Source organism: Oreochromis aureus, linkage group 20 (genome assembly GCF_013358895.1).
Source record: "Oreochromis aureus strain Israel breed Guangdong linkage group 20, ZZ_aureus, whole genome shotgun sequence".
Lineage (NCBI taxonomy): Eukaryota > Metazoa > Chordata > Actinopteri > Cichliformes > Cichlidae > Oreochromis > Oreochromis aureus.
In genome coordinates, this window is record NC_052961.1 from 22,672,636 (window position 1) to 22,698,567 (window position 25,932).

The following is a 25,932-nucleotide window of genomic DNA, read 5'->3' on the forward strand; positions in this document are numbered from 1 at the left end:
GATAGGGGGAGAAAGATGAGGAAAAGACAGGGCCACCTAGACGTGGCAGTCCAGGGTCAATGGCATTGTTTTATTGGACTTGTGCGTCACTGTCTAAAGTGCATGATTAGGGGAAAAGATTTCTAGAGCAGATGATAAAATAGGTGTGTACACACGCTAGTATTGAAACCATTAGTGGGTAAGAAAATCAACAACTGTGATAACAGATTAGTCATTTTAAATATAGAGCAGAAAAGTCAAAAACCTGCTGCTTTTCTAAGGAAATAGCTGCAAGCCTAAAAGCATATTTTCAGTATTATAAAAAGAACGAAACTGTGAAAAGGACAGTAAAAGCAAGAGACCAGCCTACAGGGAAAAACATGGTGGTGAACACTGAAAATAGTCTTCCAAAACCAAAAACAATGACACGCTGTTTATCATCTCTGCCACTAAATAAACAAAACTCTACTAAATGATATGTATATCTGACAGCCAAATGAGGATGTTTGCTACCCAGTGAGAGGGTTACCCAGACGAGCAGTTTGTGAGCATCTCGCTCAGTCCTTTTCATGTGTGTTTCATATAAAGTTAATGTCCACACATACATTTAGGGAACCGCTAAACTGCCTTAAAATTATCTGTATATTTGTGTTTGTTTATTTGCTCTTAAGGCTGAATAACTGCCAGTTTCCAGCTCTCTGCCGGGTTTTCTCTCCAGCTCAGGTGGCAGGCAGCCACACCAGTGCAAGTAATAAACACTTTTTAGAGAAAAAGATTAAATGGGTGTCAACACGAGGTAATTAATAAGTGGGTTGCTGAGAGTGTGGTGTTTACAAGGTGCACCATAACATAAATAAAGTATGGGCACAAGCCTGGACATATGGTGCGACTGGCGCTACACTCTAGTGACATGACAGCAACCTGTGCCGTCCCACCAGGGAATCCCACCTCCCAGGTGACCGGTGGCTGGCCAACACTGCAGCATGTGGGAAACAGTGGACTGGTACAGTCTGTGAATGTGCATGTGCAGCTTTACGAAGAGCTCCGTAATGAAAAAGGAAATAATACAACATAACAGCACTAAAGGAAAGCAAGTGCATCTGACATGGTCAGCAGGGCAATATGTACATACATGGTACCTGCTCCCCTTCTCTCTCCTCCATACACAAAGGAGAATGGGCTGTCACCTAGTCCAAGAGCTACTGCTAAAGCTCCTGTCCTCCTTTAAAACAAGAGTAATGGTTTCCACATGCCACTCAGACTACTACTAACAACTACTATGGGATTAATGTCAGCAGGGACAAGGGGCCTCCTGAGCTCCTGTTCAAGGGCTGCTAAGCCTGATAAAAAAAAAAGAAGAAAAAAAGCGGTGAATATTTTTAGACTGTAGAATGTAAAAAAAAAATAAATAAAAAAAATAGTTGTGTGTGATGTCAGCAGATGTAAGCAAAAAAAAAAAATCTATTTGAGGGGAGGAGAAAAGAGGATTTAAAAAGAATGTGCTCAGATGACATCATGCTTTGACGTAAAGCAGGGTAGCTTTAATAACAAGACCAAAGTGATGTTACATAGTGCAGAGGCGTCTTCTATTCTAGCACCGTAGTTCATCATAAACTAACGCCAACCAATTTTAATGTGATATAAAGGAGAGGCAGTGCAGACAGATGTCAGGATGTGGCGTATTAACGGCACAACAATTGGTCACATTAAAACAAATAAATCAGTGATGAAACAGACAAAATGAGGTTGTGTAACTTGCCTTGTAAAGCTGATAAAAACAGAATGTGATACCCCCCATAATGATGGCAAGGGCACCATAGTCTCTCCACCTGCAGCCCGTTGGACCTGGACATAGAAGCAAGATCAAACATTAAGCTTTGGACATTAATATGCACTACTTTGCCTGACTGTGCTAGTTCAATTTATTTATATAGCCCCAAATCACAGCAACAGTCTCCTCAAGGTGCTTTATACTGTAAGGTAAAGATCCTATAATAATAATAATAATAATAATAATAATAGAGAGAAAACCCCAAACGACCCACTATGAGCAAGTACTCTTGGTGACAGTGGGAAAGAAAAACTCCCTTTTAGCAGGAAGAAACCTCAGGCAAAGCCAGACTCAGGGAGGGGCAGCAACCCGGTGTGACCGGCTGGGAGTGAAGGGAGGAAGATGGGATACAAGACAAACTCGAGCTGCACTAAAACTTGAAATGAAGCATTAAAAGTATTGCATAATTTCTTTTGAGAGTGCTGACTGACCTTTGCACGATTAAACATTTAATATAACTCAACTAGCACTTCTTTCCATTAACAACCCCTGTGGTAAGTCTAGAGCACTTGCCTGTCATTGCAAATAACACATTGTCCTTGGCATTGTTGTAGCAGGACAGCCACAGCAGCTCTGATTAGTGGTACTACAGCTTATTCTATAGTTCCTGATTACAGCTGAGACTGTGGTGCCACTGATTTTTAAAGGGTCATTGATCTTCCAGCATCCTTTTCTCAGAATCACATTTTCCAGTTCTTTTCCATGTAGCGCCCTCATGGATACACGCATATACAGTAGAAACAGCCCAGAAGTGCAAAACTAAGAAAGTTGTGGCATTCACAGGTCATTTTATGACCATGATAACACAAGTAGGTCAAATGAAAAACACTTTTTGTTCAGTAATCAAAGATTATGCAAGTTGTGTATCGGTAATCACAAGTGTATTCACTTTTTGTTGCATTTCATTTTTACTTAAAGCTTCGTATTTTGCAATATATTTTGGTTTTGGTAAAACACTTGACATTTAATTGATATTGAACAGGACTGTACTCACCTCTCTTGTGTGTATGACATAATAATGAACCCTGTTTAAGCAGAACATCTGAACCATAAGGGTTAAGCCTACAGAAATAAACATGCACTCTTTATTGTGCTTTTCTATTAAAGGCTACCATTGTCTTCCAATGGTAGCCTTTCGGGTGGGGGTGACAGGGGCAGATACAGTGTTTATATATAAACCTTCAAAACTAAACAGAAAGGTAAGAGAGAGTGTATTTGTGCTTTTAGAAGTTGCCGTCTTGCTGAATGACAGATAATGTGAAAGTGTGTCATTGTGCAAGCTGTCATCTGGGTAGGCCAACTGTCTGTCAAGGTGGAAATTCCCCTCTTAAGAGGAGAAGCATTCAACTGAAAATGTCACTAAACAACAAACAGGTCTTGAGGAAATATATGAGTTTTTCTTTATTTACTCTGGTGGGGCCAAAATGAATAGGAAATTATTAGAGGCTAGGCCACTGAAGCACACCATTGATATTCTATTACAGGTCTGATTTCACCTAATGGGTTATGTGGTACATGTTTACTGGCTTGAAGTAAGTAAACCAGATTGATTTTGTGCCTTAGCACTTGTGTGATTTTTACATGCAAATAAAATGAGAGACCCGCTGTCATACAGGACTACATGGTATATTTCCAAGGTGAATGCTACTTTATTCTCCGTCTCAAGGGCACATTTCATTGCTTTGCAGCATACTGCAATGATCCTGTAACCTTTCCTATCGAAAATTTTGAATCAATCTCCAACATTCATATGGTAACCACATAAATTTAGGTCTTCGTCAACATAGCTGAGATAGACTTGTCACCTATCCCAGAATACCACGCATCTGAAAGGCCGGGAAGTCCTTGGGATAGGTGTTTGACCCTGAACAAGCCTCACTGCATCACCAGGGGTCTTCACTTTCTCTTTCCTCCTCTTTTAGGACCTTTCATTCTTTTCCCATCTCTCCTTTTTTCTATACCACTTCCACTTGTCCTTTTTTTTTTTTATTTGGTCACTTAAGCTGTGGAACTGTGGTCTCCATCCCCCGTTTTTCCAATCTCCTCTCAAATTTATTGGGTTCAGTGGAGGCCTTCCTGTCCTTCTACCGTGTGGAAATAGAGATCAGAGTATCCATTACTTCGACAGAGATGGATGCGGGTCCCTGTGCACCGTCCCCATAAGAAGGACATCAAAGGGAGGTAGCCCCCTCTTTTCGGCATGACCCCCCATACAAGACTCCGCGCTCTCACCTCATTATGCAGTTCCCTTATAGCCGTTTTGATATAAAACCCTCCACTATGGACAGAGAGCTGCGAGTCTTCCTAACTACATGGCCATCCCATCAACATCACATTCATTACAAAACATGAGATGCCGGGGGAGTCAAGGACAGTGTGGTAATAAATGAGGGTGGAATACATCTGGAATCATTGTCATATGGGTTAAGCATTACGTGGACTTCATTCTGCATTGGTAAATCAGTGGACAGCACTCATAACCTCCTGAGGTAATAAAGATACAGGTTGTGGTGTGGGGTCTCGCCAGGGGGAACCCCTTGAAAGAGAATGGCAAGAGACTTCATAAGCTTGTGCTCATATTTCCTGTGTCTAAATCCACAGTGCAGGAAATATATGTTGTATGCTACGTATAACTGTAATACTTGTAAAGAGCGAGGTATATGAGGAGCTACAGATAATTTAAACAAACTAAACAGGGTTAACAAAAGCAAGAGGGAAGCTCTCTAACAACAAATCTGCAAAGCACAAGGATCTCTGTTCAGTCTCAAATCTTTAAGTCTCAAACTATTTCTGAAGGGCACGGATGCACTCATTTGCAGGTGCTAAAAAAGTTGAGAAAACGATATATGTACTCACTGAGCGGTGCAGGAGGGAGCTGAGCTGCATGGAGTGGATGAGTGGGCCCTGCAGGGACCAGAGGCAGCGCTTCTGTGGAGCCAGAACGCTGGATGGCCAACTCTACCTCTTCATCTGTCAGGCCTGTAATGAAGACACACACTTATAAGGCATTCGCAAAAATGTTCCCTTAATGGGAAAAACCAAATGGCTCTTTGGCTATCATAATGTATGCTTAAATACTTCCCAAGCTCCTCACAAATCTTTTAAGTAGAATTTAGAGAAAGTATGTCAAATCTCATTCAATTTCACAAAGACTCTTTCTCAAAAATGTATTTTCATTTCATAATTCGGAAATTCCAGCGAGAGTTTTTGATTCAGGGACATCCATCAAAGGAAGAGAGTGCGGAAAGGTTCACACAGTGAAATCTGAAACTCTGCTAGCCTATTAACTGCCACCAAAGGCAAAGAAAATAAGAGTCTGTCCACTTCTCCAGTTATATTTCCCATGTGGAGATTTCATACACCCCAGACAGTGAAAATGCATTATTTTAATTTCTTCATTGTAATGTAAATGTATTACATAATTTTGCAAATGCCAATATAATTTAATCTTCAGATCTTTTTAATGATTTTAGTGATGATTAAATTGCAAAGGGCTCCCCGATGGAGAATCAGAGGGGAGGAGGAAAAAAAATCTAATATGAACATCTCCTTTTGTGGCAAGAAAGGATTTTATTTCAGCCACCATATGCTGCCATTGCTGTGGGTCTCATCTTTTAATGAGCATCTTACTCTAAACAAAGAAAATAATTACAACTTTTGATGAAACATGCTTGGGAAAAAACAAAAAACACATTTATAGCAGAACAATTAAGAAAAAGCTGAAGACAAAAACCCAAAACTGGAACATATTGTAGTTCTTAGATAGAGATAAGCACCTTATAATGAAGAAGCAACACAATTTACATTAGAATATTTTATACTTCTTCTCCAAGATTTTAGCCATTACTTCCTTCTGTAATTTCACTTACTTAATGATAGACAATCAGATTTGTAAAAGAGTCTTTTACTTCAACTTTTCCCTCAGGATTTAGTTTCTCGCATGCACTGCCTAACGCTTCCTCCATCTTTTCAGAGATATTGAGAGAACGGAAAGTGTTCGTATGCAGTATTTCAAGTGACTGCTTCAAGTTTTCATTAACAGAACAGTATCTACACAGAGATATAACAGTTCTTCTACTGACCTCCAGAGTGGCCTATACGAGATACATACATACAATAACCTCCAAGTGGATTGATAGTTTTATGAGAAGTCAAATGTAAAGAGGAAAGTTTCCTTTCTGAAGGAGGACAAGATGTGATTTAAAAAAAAAGGAAAAGAGAAACAAGTCCTCCCATTTGAATACCTGTTTAAGTGTTTAACTGTGAAGCAAATCTGAATTCACACTTGAGCATGTACCCGCAGGCCAAAGGAATAACAAATCCTGTGATAATCTAGCAGAAAGCTTATGCCAAGAGAGGTCCCTCCAGTCACCTATTTAAATGCTCAAAGGAATGGCCATGAAAATTGTTGAATAATTGAAGGCAAATATTGGCCAGCCTGTAGCAGAGCAGGTCCTGAGTGCCAGGAAGTGGTGAGCGCCATGCGCTGAGTTTGTGCAGTCAGACTGCACTGTCAAATAAGCAATAATGTGTCCCTGGACTCCTGTTTCATCTGACCGCAGCAGACTACATGGTGACAGACTATTGAGTGAGACATGCGATGATCTCAGTTTCACCAAATAAGACAAGATATATTAAAACAAAAGAAAAGAGACAAAAAAAGGAAATTTCCCTTCACCTTGAAATTTAAGGTCTTTAAAAAGGAAACAAAAAACTACATTTAGGCTGCTGTTGAGACCAATATATGTACATGTTAATAGCTCTTCACATCTTTGTTGTTGTTTACGCAGCAAATGAAAGGTTTTTGTTTTTTACCCAACATCAAAATAAAATACCTGGAAATTCCAAAAGCTGATTTCCTGTGAAATTACAGCTTGCTAAGTTGTGTTTGAGGCTCTGATCTGTTTATTGCCGTGGGGGAAGACAACAGCAAACAAAAGAGCCCTCAGATCCCAAAGAAAAAGGAACAAGGTGAAAGTGAGTTTTACATATAAAAGGAAAAGACAAAAAAGGGATTGTGAAATTTATTATGGGTTCCAAAACCTGTGGAATGACCCCTGGACCCCCATTTCAGATCGACCTGTGGGGAGATGAATTTTTTAAGACATAAATTACACCTAATGACGACACCATAAAAAAGAACAATAATGGAAAGCTATTCTGTATTTCATTATACTGTATTATTTGGTGCACCTGATACACGCAGTGCCTGTTTATGAGTCACCGTATTAGCAGATGCTCTGCCAAAGCATTTGCTTTGACCTTGCCATTCTCATTGGGGCATGAAATTACGGTGCTGGCACCTCGATATTACAGCTATAAATACTGTAAACTGCATATCTGGGCTACGTTTTCTATTGTCTTTCAACATAAACCTGATCGGTATTTATTTAAAGGAAAACCCATTGCTCGTCAGGTTATTTACAGCTCTATTTTCACTGGCTCATATTCTCTGGGTATTTTTTAAGGGCAAAGAGGCAGCAGGGCTCTAGCATTAAATCTATTTCTCCAATTCTGGCACTTCTGGACTTTATGGGTCAAGACCTAGCCTGGACAGCCAATTATAAGAATTGCTTACTAAAATATTTTGTGTGGTAAAAGGTGAATGCCTTTTTCGCTGTCCTCCAAGGCCTGAACTATGAAGTTGCCCTTGAGTGAAAATTACTTACATTTTGAATATTATGGAAAAAAAATGCAAGCCAGGGGTCATAAATAGATGGAGGTCAATGGGTTATTAAGGAGAAGTTCAAACTGTTTCCCAAGCTATACTGCCGAGGGAGATTCTACATGTCATTTGGTTCTGTTCAACAGCTTGAACATTGCCCCTAAATAATGACCATTCTCATAGAGTATTCATTTATGTATTAAAAAAGGGGACTCTGCTCTCATTTCCCTGCTTTATCGCCTTGTAGTGATGACAAAGTGGGCAAGGCCTAGGCTAGGTGGCGCCGTGGAGTAATTTATAACCACATCAATCCCTTTACCTTCCATGCAGGCCTTGGTCATTGTCATTTTTGTCCGAGAGGTGAGTCACATAACCCCACTTACAAACAGCATCCTATTAATATCTGGGATGATGAACCTTACTCTTACCTCCATAGCAGGTATGGTAATAGACCAAAAGCCTACCTCTGTTTCCCCTGACCCTCCATCACTGGCCCACTTCTCAGGGTGAAATCTCTTAGGGTTATTTATTCAACTCAATAACAACTGAGACGTTATTAAAATAAATAAATAAATAAAAACAGTCACGCCATCATTTATATCTCACCAACTCCGAATGCCCTGTACATGTTTCACATGCTGAAATTACCTGTACACTCCCTGTGTTTACTTTCCAAAACAAATTACCTCCGGTTTGTCAAACTAGGAGCGGCCGGGTGATGTCACCTTAGGTCCCACGGTCAAAGTGACACACTGAGAACTGGAAAATGTTGTTGACTTTGTTCTGAGAATTAGATTTTTTTTTGGTAATTATGTGTGTAACTGCTAATTGTCTGGGTTAAATGGTGGTGCCAAAGTGGAGGGTTAGTCTCTTTAGTTGCTGCATCTGTTAATTGAAGAAGACATAGATGGCACAATTCACTAGATGAGAGTCTAGCGCATTATATTTCACTCAAACACAATAAAATTTACTTGATCTTGGCAGTCAACGACTAAGGCAAAATTGCTTCAAGATTGCGGTATGACAGTTTAAAATGCAATTCATTTCCTCACTCCTCTGTAAAAGCCAGGGAAAAAAGCATCTCTGGGTTTAAATCTTGATTTATATTACATCAAAGTGACAAAGTTTCAATATTTCAGCCAGTTTATTCAACTTCAAGGACTCGAGAAGGGCAGCTTGAAATATTGGACTGCATAATTGCCAATTCATACCCTGAAATTGACAGTTGAAGGAAAACAGAAAATTATATTTTTCAATGAATATTGAAATAAACCACACTATTAGGCTCTCTTTGGAAAAAACAGACATGTAACCAGAGAGGCATCCTTCAGTGCAGATTAGGGCACAAATGCGCTGGGAAATAATATGCACGACTGAGATTATTGTGTAAAGATTCTGCAACATGCAATCAAAGTGGGCCCTATTTTCCCCTTCATCAGCTGTCCAGCGTAAGTACTGGCAGCAAGAGGAATCCAATTTAAATTCCACTCTACCAGGAGATGGTATTGTTTCATTTTATGTGTGCTTTGACATTTCTGGCTGTTAATATAGAGTAAAATCCAGAAGTATTTACATAAATATGACATTAAACTGTATTAGAAATTAAGACTGACACATTTGCTGTGGTGACTGCGGGAGAAGGAGGATGATGATTGAGTTTCTTTGTCAAAAGGTTGAAAGGACAATACATGCTGGGTACAGGAGCATGCAAAAGTCTGAGCGCAGGCCTACTGCCGCCTGTATAAAAGCTTATTGTGGCTCAGCAAGCAGTCACCAATGAACAAGATTACTAATCTGATTCAGCTTACCAACGTGTCTTATGGGTGGAAAACGGAAAGTTTCAAAATCAAATTCTTGTCAGTGTCGATGTCGATGCTTCTGAGAAGATGAACAAAGACTAAAAGATATTTTGTACTGATGCTTCATTTTATTTTGTTACTATGAATGTAACCGAGAAGTGCAATTCATAGCAATAATTTATGAATTAACACAAACACCGGCGCGATAAAGTTATTTTGTTTAAATTCCCACAAAGAAATATTTCAATCAAGAAATGTGGTATACTGATGAAAAGGATCTGACAGGTGATTCATCACTTAAAGTACACTTAACTTTTATTTTTAGCAGTCAACTAAGATTAGTTCCTTACTAAGCAGCATTGCGGTACAATATCTAGGTTTCAAGCGCAGCTTAAAAAAAGCCTATTCCTGACATAATTTCCTGTAATATGATTGACGTCGATCTCTAAGACAAAAAATTACTGTACTTAAATAAAAATCACAAAAACACAAAGCAACTGATTTAATAAAGCACGAGGGTAACAGTAGAGCTTTTTTCCTGAAACAGGAGAAATCTCAAAGCTTGAGTATTGGATTTAAACAACTTCCAGGTTCACTGCTGTATGACTGTACAAGTCAAGAGTTATCCTGAGAATACTGCAGAGTGCTACTCAAACATACTTTGTGCTTAGTGTTTCATTGCCCATATCTCCCATCTCTCTCTCTGTAAGATCGATGTCCTTATGCAAATCCAGAGTTCTTGTTTAGATCTACAGCGGAACCGATTTTCCAAAATAAATCTGCATTAAAGCGTCATACATATTTCATGGACTTAAAGTGCAGTAAGAGCAAACCGATTTGGATAGTGGAGCTCCGTGGAGTTTGCATCAAGGCTGAAAGTAAGAAGAAAATAAGGTGCAGCATGGCATCCTTTGACAATAATGAGGCCTTGTTACATTTCAATTAACCAACGGCAGATTGATAACATGCCTTAGTTGTTAATAATGAAAGAAAAAGACCAAAAAAATACATTTCAAATGATATCAAGAGAGCCATATGAGATGAGTGTAGTAGCAGCCGGCAACCATGGATTTGGTTTCAGGTTACCTTTCGTAGTCACAGAGCTTTTAGGCTCACTTTTCACTGTTTGGCTACTCTAAACACTGAATGCAAAGTCCCTAAGTGCTGTACAAGTACAGTCCCCACATACTGAACTGTCTCACTGCAAATTTAAATAAAAACACTCCCCACAAAGCATTTATCCAAGGTAAAAGACACACACACACACACACACACACACACACACACACACACACACACACACTACATACTATTACAGCTCAGCCATAGGCTGACTGTTATAAATACATGGCATAACACTGCAGTTCTACTGCTGCATTATATTGAACTGACTTAAATGAGTTCAGAGTAATAAAGCTTTTTGCAACTTTTATTGCACAAACAATATTCTACTGTGTGTTAGAAATATCTCAATGAATTGCAAAGAAAGTGAAGAGCCAGCAAACATTCCAACCTCCCCTGCTTAGAAAACCTCCTCGTGCCGGGCCTCAAATTTACGATAACTGTTAAATTAAGTAAAAGGGTTAAAATGCTGGAAGGCAATATTGATAATTCCATTGAAAATGCAGAGGGAGTTTGTCAATATTAATTTTCCTGAACCCAAAGGAGCATCCAGACTGGTGTGTCATTTATTCACAGGGCCTGAATCATGTTCTCTGAAGCTAAATCGACCCCTATTAGACCCCCCTGAAGGCAAAGAGCCATGGCCACAACCTTTGACCCCAACAGAATGATCTTACAAAAAATAGCATCTGTATCTTTGCCAACCACATTTTGTGAATAAACATACTGATTGTAATACCACAGCCATTTTCCCCCAAATTATGTATACTGTTCACAGCTTTCAGCATCAATCAAGCAAATGAGAAGTCTCTCACCTTTTTTCTTCAAGAAGGCTTTTCTGAGGGCCAAGGGACTCTGATGTACTTTTGGGTTCTGTAGAAATTGTATAGCAGTGGTAATCTGGGGAGAGACAAATGTGATTTAATCCCTCGTAATGATATAACATGAGAGGAAGAAGATAAGCTTTGCAGCAAACTGATGCTTTTCACAGCACAAACAACAGTCTAGACCTTTAAGAAAAAGGTTCATTATCAGTCCAACCCCACAGGAAAAAAAGAAAAACCTTAAATGGATTCCATTTGATAGTTGCTTTTACGCTCCCCCCACACCCAGCAGTGAGGAAAAAGACCACCTGACCACTTTCCAGCTAAATGTGGGGAATGACCAAATCAGCAGTTATAAAATTAGCCCATCAAGAGTGCTGGACAAATGGAGTATGGAGCTTAATTTGCTATTACCCTCTTAAAGACAAACTTCCATTCTTAAGTGCGGAGTGGAAGAAAATCTATACTTAATGCAGAGGTGATCATTTGTATCTAATAACTTGAGAATCCTAGGCTGAAAACTTCTGTAATTCTTCCAGTTAAAAACCTGCCATGATCAAATCACCCAGCCTGAATGTTGTAATGACTTGAAACGTTAATGCACTAGAACGTTAAATAGCATCAGAACACCAGTAGTTTTAAGTGCATTGCGTTCATCGATTCTATTATGTTTTCCTTCGAGATGCACCTTAATTTTCCACCCCAGTATGCATTTCCAAGAATTGGAGGGAGGGAAAAAAATCTTCCTCAAATGGCATTAAAACATAAATTTGAAGTGGGCGCCATGAAGTGGCGCCTCCTAAAATAGATAAATATGTAAGAACACAGAGAACGGGGAAACACACTAGAGAGGAGGTTTCGATGACTTATTATCGCACCTGTGGTCCCCGTGATTCAATTGTAAAAGTCATCCCTCTAATAGGTTGAAAGGTTTTGATTACTCTTCTTTTCTCTTAGTGTTGAAAGATACAAAGTGATTGAGCGCCCTGCCAGTGGTAATTCATTTTGGGTAATGCATTGCATATACTAAGAACCTGTTTCAATCCAAAAGAATTGCAGTTTAAACTTGTCCAAGTGGTAGGAGTGGCAGGGAAGCTGTTTAAAAAGTGAGATTTCTGTCACAAGCACACAGTACAGTAGAGAATTATAGCACAGGCATCTTTAAGAAACTTATCAAACGCGGATTACAAACAAACCTAAAATGAGCATCTGAATAATAATAACATTTCTTCTTTATACAACCCAGTGAACCTTTCATTAAAATGCACCACTTTGATTTCATGAGATCGCTGCCACAACTGATGTAGACACTAATCTACATTTTCACTGGGACACCACGGTGACCTTGATGTACACAAGGGTTACGCAAGAGGTGCGGAATTTCCTGGATCTCTATATATGCTGAGGGCTTATTAAAGCCAGTCACCCGGAACCTTCATTGTGACAACCACATTAAACCATTTGCATGGTGACCCCTTAACTGATGTTCTGGGCCAAAAGATACAGTCAAAACACAGAGAAAATATCCCTTTGATAAAAAAGACAAAATCACTCTAGTGCTTGCAAGGCGCTCACTGTCCAAGTCAGTGAGCCATTACCACAAGACACAGCATGTGGTAATGGCAGAAACTAGAGATAATAAACACACTAAAATCTAATACTCCAATATTTATTACGGTAAATAACAGAGTTATATACAGGAGGCCCGCTGAGAGGTAATGACCTAACAGGGAAAGAATATGCTGAATGAGCAGTCCTTGTTTACATTCGCTTAAAATTTCAGTAGCACAATATTGACAAGAAAATTGTATCAGCGTTAACAGGCGTAAGTGTGACATCTTAGTAAGGACCGCAGCTAGCTCAGCGGCAAACTAATGAGGCAAATGTCCATTTGGTTAAAACTGTTGTGGTAGATCTTCAGGGAGAGGAAAAATGCACTTCTTAGCAGATGACATAGATGCTTTGCACAAGTTCCATCCAGACATCTCAATCAATTATAACCACATTGCACAGATTTCAGTCTTGTTATTGACTTATGGATCACCCCAGTTATAGTGTTGGGTAGCACACAACTGGGGCTTTTAGGGGGGTGGGGGTAAGATGGATAACAGTACAAGGCGCATTTGAGTAGACAGCATAAATAACTAAAACAGAAATGAGGCGAATTTCCTTCCTTGCAGGAAACTGGTAAATGATTTTTGGTGCGAAGAACAATTAGGCTTCTTTGTAAAACCTCTTGTAAAGGTTCAACTCCTAATGCACCAGAGTGCTCCATGTTAAGAGCGATAATCTTTGCAAACCAGATAACCAATAAAGTGTCAGGTAAAGCCGAAAAAGAGGTGAAAACTCAATCACAGAAAGAGATAACATTAACCAACACACTTAAAGAGAGTGAACTTGATGAACGGACAAGATTACAGAAATGTTATTGAGTTTGAATTGGACAAGAATTTGCACTGCACTTGTCTGAAAATTACAACTGTGATACCTTGAATTGTGAGAAATGAGGCTGAAATCCAATTACGTTCGAACCACATGGATAGACGCCTGAGGGAATCCATGTAACCAGTTGTACGTTTTTGCCCCAACTAGTAACGGCACTTAACCATAATATACCGTAAGACCCACCTATGGATATTTTACAGGAATTCAAGAGCAGGTGTGAGCATCTGGGAAATTCAGACTTTCAATCATCAGACACCAATTCGTGGTATATCTTACAATTGATTCTTTGGGCTGGTTTCTGTATTTGTAGCTAGTTTCAGTTTTAAAGTAACCAGAATTTTAACCACGAGAAATTAAAAAGACATCTGAGAAGAGAGAAAAGATTTGTGTTTTCAGTCTGAATTATTTAGGCCAACTCAAACCGCCACTTATCGAGCAATTACTGTGCAATACGGTAAAAATGCAGTTTTAGGGTTGCAAACTTTCTTGGAATAAACAAGAACGCTTTGATAAAAGATACCATACCAGAGTTAAAAAAAAACAAAAACCAAAACTCAAGATTTTCCATCCACAGTCTCATGGTATCACATATTCTTATCTAAAACACTTCAAACAATTCAAAAAAAAGAAAAAAAAGAAAAGAAAAGAAGAAGACAAAAAAAAAAAAAGAGTGCAACATCAACTTTTTACATTTTTGAACAGGAAATGACTGGCATGTACTGAGCAACTCTTTACTCCTTATCTGTTCTGCAAAAATATGTACACAATTTGTCTGCAACATTGAAAAGATTTGCAGGACTTGATGGAACTAGAAGCTGGGTGGGGGTGCAATTGAGGGTCTAAAAGGAAATCATTAGCAAGTATAGAATTCGGGCTCAGTGTGAATCAATTCATTCCAAATTGCCCTGGCCTGTACATTTGTGGAGAAGTGCCCCTGATATAATAACAGACTGATAGACATGAACAAAAATTGTGTTAAGCTAGTCTCAAATTTCCCCCCCAAACACACGTTTGGAGGACCAAAAGCAGGAGAAAGTGAGAGACGGCGAAAAATGAAGCTCTATATTAATTTGGTGCTTTCATGGATGATCTGCTATCAGGGGCAGCTGTCTTAAATGACTTAACCCAATACCTTTCTGATATCAGAGCCCTGCCAGAAAGGAATTAACTTTTAATGCAATTATTGTATTTCCTTTAGTTGCCTGACTGCTTGATGTGGCCAACAGTGCTTTTTAATCTTTTTAAAAGAGCAGCTTTAAATGCCCTTCTAATTGTGACATCTTTCCCGCCTTAATGTGACCTTTAGTGGAGAAAGCAAGGCCACTTGGGAACAGCTATAGGGAATTACTGACCCTGAGAGACATCAGGAAGTGAGGTGCAGAGCTGGCCATTTAGCTAACATCCACAGTTGTTCAGACACTCCAGGAGCTTCAAGGGCCCTGCTGGAGACGAATCTTTCTAACAATGACTGTACAAAAAGAACCCTTCATTTCTCACTCATTGTTGCTCGGCCCCTTCATGTGCAGTGCTTTTTCAAAGAAGTTAGAACGCTACAAAATGAAATGAGCAGCAATTACCGAAACTTGTCTTCAGCATAAGCAAAATCTGATAAAGGATTACTGGTTAAACGTGGGCTTTTCTAAACTACTTTGTATCTGTTCACACGTTATTTTGAGTACGGGGGTAAATAACAGTGGGTTGGCGTTTTGTGTGTTACACTCTGAAATGTGGTCAATCTTTATTGAATGATCCTAACTTTTGAAATTTAAAGGTCAGAGTCAACATTTCAGCAGATGAAAAAGGGTCATGGAAAACTTCATTGACATTTGCTATGCAAAGGTTTAAAAATAACATGCGCTGTATCAGTGTCAGAGCCATGGGCAAGGCTACGATCATGACATCAAAAGCATATTATGCAATTTTTGTAAAGGGGGGGTTGGTGGACGGAAATTGAGCTTTTTTTTTTTTTTTTTCAAGACCACTGCATATAGCGAACAAACTTTCCATTCAGCAGCATTTCCCTATCAAAGTTCTGTCATCACAAACATGGAAAAGTTGAGTAGTTTAGTGGTGAGAAAAACCGAGGGCCGCAGTAGACTGTATTCGACAAGGCCACTGACAAAAAGGTAAAAACGCACTTAATATGATATTGTGAATAACGCTACACTTGTCAAAGAAAAAGAAAGGGGGGGGGGGAGGAAGCTGCCGTGTTATTTTTGAAATACAAGCAATTTTTAGAATAGTGTAAAACTATATTTCAAAACTGTGTTTAATTTGCTGGAAATGTTTCACTTCCTTTAAACTTTAAGTTCAGAATTGTCCAAAAAAAGAAAAATGTTTTATTGGCTTCTTTTTTTTACTGACTTGCAAAATAATTGAACTTCTTTCAAGAGCCGGTTGTACAGGGTAAAAAAAAAAATATCCTCATTCTGCAGAACGAGCAGAATAAGAAAGAGTAGTTGAAGCTACCACGTGTTTTAACGGAACATGAAGCAACAACAAAGTCACGCGCTTTGTTTATTCTTGCGAGATCTAAACATGAAGACAAACACGTGGCACTCGGCCAATTCAAAACTAGCTTGACAGATACTCTATAAAGCCAAATCTGACATTTCTTAATGTGCAACTGTCAGTCGTGCTGCCTGGGGTTGCCCTTGCTAAACTAGTGAGACAGATGACTGTTTAGATAAGGACATCCCCAGTGGGGCTCCGAGAGCCCCGAGAGCCTTGATGACTAAAGAGGAGCGACTCTGTGAGTGACACCTCACTTTCACTTACTTTGGGCAAAAATACTGCCTGGCCTATACATTCCTTTTAATTCAGGTAAAAGGCCCAAACCATGAGTTTGAAGCTGCTCTCAGAGATGAGGGTCATCAGAGATTAACCCATGGCACTTTAGCAGTGGGGGTGCAAGAAGCGAGTCGCAGCGAAGCACAACAAACTACTTAGCTACCACAAAACATTCCAGCCCCTTCTCAGCTGCAATCCAGTAATGGATACTTCCTCAGCTCCTCGATTGGTCAAAATGTTTTCATACAATAATTTAATTCAGAAACACATTTACAAAGCAGGAGTAATCAATTTTAATTAGTTGATTTTTTTTTTCATTCGCATAAAATTTAATGTACTGCCATCGATCTCCTTTGTTCTTTAATGCAGTGCCTCTTTCCTGTAATTCGAAGCTTTTTCTTTTTTCTTTCTTACGCAGTCAGTGATGACATTGTGTGACAAGCAGCTCCGTGTGCTTTTCAGTGACCGTTTTCAAAACATGAAAATGCTCACAACGCAACTTCATCTACGCACAGCGTAGCAAAAAAAAATGTAGTCATAATGCGGTCTGTAAATGCGTCGAGTATGAAAAATGTTCTGTTTAAAAATGACTCCAATCGAATATACGAGAAAAACGTTTAAAATAGAATAAAAGATACTAAACTGTCAGAAACTTTCTGATCATTTCTTGCTGATTTAAAATTTCTTATCATTAAAATGTTTTTGAAAAATCAAAAAAATAAACAAACAAAATAAACAAAGCAGCAACAGTTTCATGTATGTTTTAACAACAATAAACAGTTAAGTTTACAATGAAAACTTAGATGAATGGAAAGAAATAGAAAGTGGTTTTGCTGGTATGAAAAAACAAAAACACAGTTTTTATTGAACATTTTAAAATAGCAAATTTCATAACACAATATACACTGAGGTTAACACAAAATGGCCAGACATTTATATTATGGCATATATATATATATATATATATATATATATATATATATATATATATATGAAGAGATCTAAATAAATAAGTCCAGTTCTTTGGTAAAGAGAAATGAGAGACGCAATTTGCTACGGTAACATAAAGAAGCACAGGGTCTTTTCTTAAACCTGCCACTGCTCTGTGTGTTGTCCTTCACATCATCAGGGCCTGCCGGCCTTTCACATTCAATTAGTTGATTGAGGCAAAATGCAAGCGGCACCAGCAGCAAACAACGTGAAGCTTGTGTCCAAGCGACACACCACAGAAGTTGTGTTGTGGTGTCAGGAGAAGAGCTGCTTCCGTCACAAGCAACTTACAGTGACAAGCCTATCCTCCCCTGTTCATCCAAAACTGCTCTGCTCACTGAGGAAGCACCCATCCATGGACACAAACTCATGCATACACATCCTGTAATGCATACAACTGAAGCACTACGATAGGCAAATAAAGCCGAGAGCTGCGGCGAAGATGCAGAGAGTTGGCATCCGTTTTGTGTGCAGTCCTGCTAGCCTGCCAAATTGACTAATAAAACTAAAATAGAGAGGCCAGTGACAACAGAGAGAGAGGTGTCCTTTTATTGATCAAATTATTCCTTCTTGGGTACACTGTGCCACTGGATAAGCCTATGCTCAGAAAGACAACTAGACAGATTGTGACATTCCAGTGACATTGTAATTGTGTGTCAACCCTTTTCCAGTCAATAGGCTGAATGCACTAATCATGTGTCTTGGATCAGCAATTTCATGGTCTTCAAAGGGGACCAGGAATTGGTGGCATGACCCTCCATACAGGGTTAGACCCCTCTTTCCTCAGTGAGTTCCACAGAGAGAAGGAGAGGGGAAGGATGGTGTAAAGGGAGACGCGCCAAGGAAGGCACAGAGCCAGGAAAGATGAACATCGCCATCTACTGGCCAGGGCTGGCAGAAGTGGCATACGAGGGGTGGGGTTGGCAGTTTACCCTTGCGGCCTGTCTTTCACTGAGACCTGTCAGAAACATTTAGACACACTTGCCAAGACAATGGGCCACACATCTACCGTAGTAGACAAGTCAGGCTGAAATAAACATCGAACCAGGGAGGAAACTTAAGGCAGCAGGCCTTCGTTTGGTTTTGGAGAAAGAGAGCAGCGGCAAGAGTCTGCTCCTGATCACACTAAGTGACAAAGAAATGTGTTGGCTAATTCTCTTTTTTTCCAGAGGCATCCAACCACCGCTTAGAGTCTAACCTCGAGAGTAGGAAAACCATAAAGAGTGGGATGCTGACAGCAAAAAACAGAACAAAACAAACAAACAAACAAAAAACAGCAATCATCAGGTCCAGAAAAGTACCACTTGTATTTCTTTTTTAATTCTGAGAGAAAAAAAAAAAGACAGCTCATAAAAAAAAAAGCCATTTAGTTTAACCTTTGTAAACCAGATAACGATACACGATGAGTGAGTTATAAAAAGTCACCGTGATAAAGTGATAAAATGTGTAACATCTGGTTTATACGTGCCCCGCCTAAACGTTATCCTTCTCTTTTGAGAAGTGCACACAGAATTTTCAGGTTTTGCAACATGGCAGCCTGGTAATCTAAACTTAAGAGACTCTCATACAGCACATAAATTTATACGATTTATGTTCTTCCTTTAGATCTCAAATCAGCATCTTAACACTTTATGACTACGTGACAATCAGAGGCAGTGGTCAAAGTTTAGGCGTCGACACCCATCTTAGCTGAACATCAAGTCACGCGGTGACAGGGGAAAATACATGTTTTACCATGCGCCTCCAAAAGAAAGAGAGAGAGGAGACAACCCGCAGTGAACCACTATAATGTCACACGAGGTGGCGTGTTACAGCAAAAGGGGCTGAGTTGGCAAGCAGCTCAGCAGCAGACGCACACCTGTTCTGACATTTTCTGTCGACCTTGACACAGAAAACACACGACAATGCCACTCTCTGTATTTTAAAAGTACAGGCTGTTTGACGAAGCCCCTTCACTTCCCCTTTTCTCATCCCCATGATACCCAAAACCACTTTCCACACACTTTTGGAACCATGACGCAGCACGTACAGATGTGAGGGGGAACAGACAGGTAGCAGTGCCATTAAAAGAATGGAGAAAATCTACAAGGAGAGACAAGCGAAAAAAATAAATAAATAAAAAAAATCTGCGAGTGAGTGAAATTTGGAGACAACCGAAGGCCGCTGGGCGACTGTCAGAGTTGGCTGACTCTTTCCACAGGATTGCAGGCCGCCAATACCTCGCTTAAAATCCCACAGTCCACAGTAAACACAATCTGGAAAGGACGGAAAGGCCTCAGCCTCGCCTCTATTTATTCCATTTCTAACGTCTCCTTGTCACCCTTTCTTTTGAAATTCATGACAGAGCTACAATGCATCCATCCATCTACTATTTTAATCAAAGAGAAAGCAAAGTGCTGCTGCCAGGAGAGCTGCACAGGAAAACAAATGCAATCTTCCTGTTAATCACTGCATTAACAAGAAGTTGACAGTCTTGAAGCACATGCTGAGGAGGGGAGCCACTCCAGGTGTTGGGTAATTGTCAGTTGTGCCATTGGCTATTTATTTATTTAATTTATTTATTTTTTAACTACTGTGTCACTGTCTGTTTGACTCCTGGTTTACAGTTGCTCTCTACCTTTAAATACAGACACAAACAAGAAGACTCTGGATGAAGGCGAAGGAGTCTACCTATTACCAGTGCCTGATGAAGTGCTTAATTTTAAAGGTTAACAAGGGAGGCCTAATTTAAAATAACATGAAAACACACGCAAGCGCCTTGACTATTCTAGAAAGAAAGAAAATAATAAAATCATATTTGGTGACTTTGAGGCAAGAAAATGTTTTAGAAAGATGTGACAGTAACCAGAAAAAAAAACAACTTACCAACACACAGCAACTTGTCAGATTTATTCACTTGGCCCTTTTTTAAAAAAAAAAAAAATCTGTTTAATCTCTTTAACTGCAGGTGCAAGGATCCAGTTTCATTTTCCAACCAGAAACAGTTTTACAGTTTTTACTGGCATTACACGTCTAAGCCACACCTAAAGTCTAATTGGAGCGTGATATTTTCGTTCAAGTGCTCCATTTTAGCTCCATTTTATCTTAGTTTCTATATTCTGTCACTTTCATTTTAGCCTACAGAGTAGCATACTATCTTTTTTTTTTTCTCAGATTTCTCAGATAAAGCCACAATCTCAGGGCGCCACACACAGAGAAACTCTGAAATCCCATTAGCATTTTGCTTTCATTATTTTTAATCAAACCCTGAAAACTGACACATATTAATTAATATCCATTACCAGTTTTTTTGCCCCCTCTCCCAGAGAAGACGTTCGGGGGGGAAAAAAGAAGCAATTAACTTAACAAAATAATCAAAAAAATTGTTACAGAAATCTCTGATAAATGTCATGTGAGGTCCCATCTAAATGTAAGAAGTGTAATACATTCTTGCTGTCATATTCCATTAAACTGCTATTACAGTCTTGATAGAACTATTAGTCACTACATTATTAATAACATTAATGTATTTACATTTTGGGTGTACAAGCCTGCTTTCATGCAATAATTTATGAAGGCGACTTCAGATATGTTATAATGTTCCCCATCGAGCCTCTTTTGTGCTTATTATTGATTGTGAAAACAGTCAAAAACTCCAAATCTAATATCCCTCTGCCCTCCCCCATACCCCTTAATGTATTGGAGTGGTCTGTTTACATTAAGGACTGGAATAAAGTGCATTTACATCTGAAGCATAAGTTCATAATTTACATTCCAACATTTATTAGAGGTGACAAACGAGCATTTGGTCCACTCGTGCTTTTCCACAATGCAGCACTCATTCAATCCATATAAATTACAGCTGGGATAGGGAGTGCAAGAGCAAATTATTTTATTATATGTATGCATGTATGACTCTATAGGGGGTTACTAAGACAAACAGGGAATTACTTGATTAGGCCAACCGTGGTTTACAAAGAAAGAAATATGAGACTGAGGGTTAGGCCAATGAAATTTTAGCATAAATGTTTGGCTCTTATTCAAATACCTAAAACACACAGACTGCTGTATTGCCGTGGTACTACACTGCACTACTGTGCATTTCATACAGGGTAGAAACAGCTCTTTTAAGTATTGCCGTTCCAATAGCTTATCCTTAGTTAGCACTAATATTATTCAATTAAAAGAAACTTGCCTAAAAGGCAGTATTATATTACATAATTAGACAGGGCAGCATTTTCAGAAGTGTAGTTACAAATGCACTGAGGGGATCCCAGCATTTGAACAAATATCTAGCGCTGTAGGGGAGCTTGCCGACAAATTAACAGCTAATAACTTACTGGGAAGCAAGATAAAAAGAGAAAAAAATGTTCCCCAAAGTGTCAATTACAAATAATTTTTCCTCTGATTTCTACACTTGTGAAAGCACGATATGCTAAAAGGCATTTTTAATAGTGTGCCAAAATTGCAGGATATCCATTTCTTTTTTCTTTTTTTTTTAACGCTCTGAATTTATTAAGAAAGATAATTCAGCATCGGCAGCAGGACTGTTTAGGATAGCTCCGAAAGCATACGACTCCCATCTGAGAGCATTTAGTGGACTGATAGGAGAGACAGACAGGTGCAGGGACAAGGGAAATGAAGGAGGATTCAATCAAATTCATGTTCATTAAAATCCGAGGACATCACAAAAATGAGAAAGATGCTGACAAATCAAAGGGTCTCAGTACCTGAATTACCATAGTCATTTACTTATTAAAGCCAGGATGCTTCGTGTCAATCAAGAGCCATCACATTCTCCATTTGCAGCGGAAAGCCACTGTAATTGCTTCTCATACTAATCAACACAACTTGTGTAATTATGCCTTGAAAGTGACATTGGAGGCTGAGAGCGATGTGAGCAGTCTTGACAGCAGAGACATCTCAGATTCATCAGGAGATTTCCAGCCTCGCTGCAAGGAGACAAGCCACTCTCAGACCAAGTTACTCACTCGAGCAGTTTACAACCATAAACACAAAGAAAAGATGATAAATCAAGCCGAAGTAATTACAAAGCAGAATAGAGAGTATAAAGGAAGCTCAGCTCAATAAGACCACTTTCCCAAGTATATTGAGGCAAAATGACTACGCTGTAATTAAACTGGTGTCGTATTTCTGTCATTTCTTAAGTAAACATATTGTGACAGTTCACTAAATTGTGGGAGAATAGGAAATTACAGCTCTGTTACCATGCTGTTTACATTAATATACTCGCAGAGACAAAAAACCCTACAAATAAAGTTCTAAGTATTCATTAAAGTTTATTGAATTCAGCTTAATCACAGACTTTACATATGTCTCCAAAATGAACTTTGCGTAAAACTAACTTCAACATTCCTCTGCGCATTGGAAAACTATCCAAACCATATTCCCAGGCTGCATCTGTCACTAGTCACACTGCGGCCCAGCCAGGAAGGTCAGAACGAGGTCAAATTACAGCAACAAATCAAGAGCCACGGTTATGACATTAAACTCCATCTACAAAAAAAAAGGTGCTTATTTTTGACATACAGTGGCAACAGCTGCTTCTTCATTTACTGGGAACTTTACAGTGAATTGAAAGCCTTGCGGCGCTTTCGTCAAAAGACTGAAAACGCTATTGTCTGGGGCTGGCAATTGGGATCTAGTCCGGCTCAGCACACAAGGCAGAAACCACAAAATAAAAATAATTTATAAAATGGGTTGGACTCATCTGTGCTCATCCCTTTCAAAGAGGTGGGTGGAACCATCACCAACATCAAAAAGGAGTCAACTGATAATTCTGGCATTCTGCAGGGGAATAAGCGTAATGATTTCATTTGCGAACAGAAACGAAGATGAGGGATTTATGGCTCATAAAAAGTTCAAACGACAGAAAAACCAAAATCTTTGTCTGTGTCATTCCTCGCTCATGACCTCCAAACTTCAGCACATGTTGAAGGCCAAGTAAGAAAATGCTCTTTTGTGGCCAGATATGAGAAAAACAAGTACAGTTACTGACATAGAAAACAGAGGCTTTTACAGGAAAAGCCACCGTGATTCACCCCCTGCGTTCAACTCTAATGAGTCAAAAAGTGTGACCTGCACTTAAACAAGAAGTCACAGCCAGAAGCTGTAAACTCATTTTCCCCCCATCCAAGCCAGCAACGTCGGCAGGACCTGGAAGATGTGCTCCGAGCATGCACGATAAATCTGACGTGAAATCATAATCATAAAAGCAATTAGCTGACCCTGCGCCACTCGTCCTTGGACATGACAGTGAGAATTCATACAGAGTCCTCTAAGGAGGCTGGCTGCCGGGTTGGGCGAGGAGGGGGAAAAAGTGCAACACAGCAACAATAAAATGGAGGGCCCTTCCTGTGTCATTAACCACTGAAACAAACAGTGCATGATGCACAATGAGCGCTGTGAAAAAGAGAATTGAGCCTTGATGCTTTTCAAAGGGAAAACTTCCCCGCGACCACTAAACCCGACTGTGCCGTGCAGATGTTCCTTTTGTAAAAGTGCGGGCACAGAGACATACACAGACACACACAGACACAGTGCCATACCACTTAATCCCCACCCCCACTACGCATTATATTACATCACCTTGCACTGCCTTGCAGTGTGAATACAGCTTGCAGATTACATCTTAAACGAACTTACTTATTTAGAATCACCACAAAAACACGAAGGCGGACGCTTTCGACACCTCTTTGATCTGTGCTTTTTGCAGAGTGTGTCGCATGTTTACAGTAAGCATGACAGGATACAGAGACTATTGACTATGAGATAGCAGTTGATCGGGTTGATCAGACCTCTCTCTTTCAAGGAGTGCACTACTTTTTAAGAAATCTCTCTTCCCCCACCTTTGGCATACACATCCACACAAATCCACACACACCCACAGAATATCTTGCCATCACTTCCCACTCAGTAATTACACCAAGGCCGAACTAGTGGCTGCCACCTAGTGACCGTCTTCCCCAATAATCATGAAATATCTCTATGGCTCGCGCCCCCACTCGGACCATAACTCTCCTTTACTGCAGACAGCTCCAATAAAGGATTACAATTACAATTAAAGTAATGAGCAAAGAGGAAAAAAGGAAAATCTCAGAGAAGGATCCCTTGACTAACTAAATGGTAGCCTAGTTCCTTGACAGAATGGAGTTACTATAGCAGGCTCATTACTGGCTCCCATTTCTTATTCTGCCCCAATAATTAATTTGGAGCATGTTGAAACCTGGAGTTGTGAAAAAAAAATTAAAATAATAGCTTTAAGAGTGATGGATGTGAAATGAATTGAAATATGATTGTCAAATTAGAGATTCACTTCTTGTTATTCTTTGCTTTATGGTGGCTGAAGTGTAAAAAAAAAAAAAAAAAAAAAATCTACTGTATGTACATTTTTAGGTTAACTTGTAGAAATCTTTTGAAGATTTCTACACTCACTCACATACATGCATATTTAGGGTAAACTGATATTAAAAGGAGACATCTCCTTTAAACACATGTTCCATGGGAAAAGTCATTGAGGGCAAAAAATAACTGAGTCAAGACCCGAGAGTAACCTCTGACTTCCTGGTATCACCACTGTGTTACATTTGTGCTACACCCACGCATATGTGAGGAAAAAAAAAACTCAAACATATGAGCAACATCTGTCTGCCTGCAACTCACGGGACTCAGCAAAAGACCCATCAGGGAAGGGAGAGGTGAAATGAGGAGAGAACGATCCAGAGAACAACAAAAGGGGACAGCGGCAGCAGTGGTTCCTTCATGTCTTTGGCCACACCAATTACTGTTGGCAGGTCCTCTGCCAACCAGCCAGGTCCCCCACAACTTCTGCACTTAACACACTGTTCCTTTTATTCCCTCTCTGTAGCGAGATGGCTTTTGCAGAGGGGCTACGGAAATTTGGAGACTGCTGAGCCAAAACAGATCACTTCAAAGCGGCTTATTTAACGCTTGCTAAATTTTTCATCACAGTCGCTTAATATCCTGGGGAAGGAGAGCTTTTGAAGTTGCTGTGAGACCGGGGGTTTGTTCTTCTTACCGTTCTTTTTCCCCTCCCTCTGCTGTACTAAAATCCCCAAACCTAAACACATAAAACACGCCCAGTTCACACTATCTGTGTCTACATGTGCAAAAGGTACAGAAGCACCTACTGCAAACAAAAAAAACCACACGCTTTCATACCCACAAACAAATATGCACTTCTTAAACTGAGGTTTGGTTTTTTTTTTTCAGTGCAAAGAGTAAAGAACGGGGTAAACGGTAACCTAAATCTGTAAGAATTGCATTTAGCGATGACACGTGACCCTTTAGTTTGTGATCCGAGGTAGTGAGAGTATTTCCAAAGAGTTCCGAGTTAATCGGTTCAAAGGAAATTAAGGAGCAAGAATTCTAACAAGAAATATACAACTTTAACTTTATTATTCAGGACAATAATTAAAAACTTAAAATAAAAATGTACCTTTAAAGTACACAAGTACAAAGCCAAAT

At 39.5% G+C, this 25,932-nt stretch overlaps 1 protein-coding gene across 2 annotated transcripts in view; it reads right to left on the minus strand.

Moving 5' to 3' along the window:
- The window catches only part of pex14 (peroxisomal biogenesis factor 14), a 44,887-nt gene that overhangs the window by 14,208 nt on the left and 4,747 nt on the right, over positions 1-25,932 (minus strand). For both annotated transcript variants that reach the window (XM_031726446.2, XM_039604681.1), the window contains 3 exons: positions 11,212-11,296; positions 4,667-4,789; positions 1,739-1,824 (listed from right to left, as the gene is read on the minus strand). In XM_031726446.2, coding sequence (XP_031582306.2) covers positions 1,739-1,824; positions 4,667-4,789; positions 11,212-11,296 — 294 coding nt within the window. The remainder of the gene's footprint in view (positions 1-1,738; positions 1,825-4,666; positions 4,790-11,211; positions 11,297-25,932) is intronic.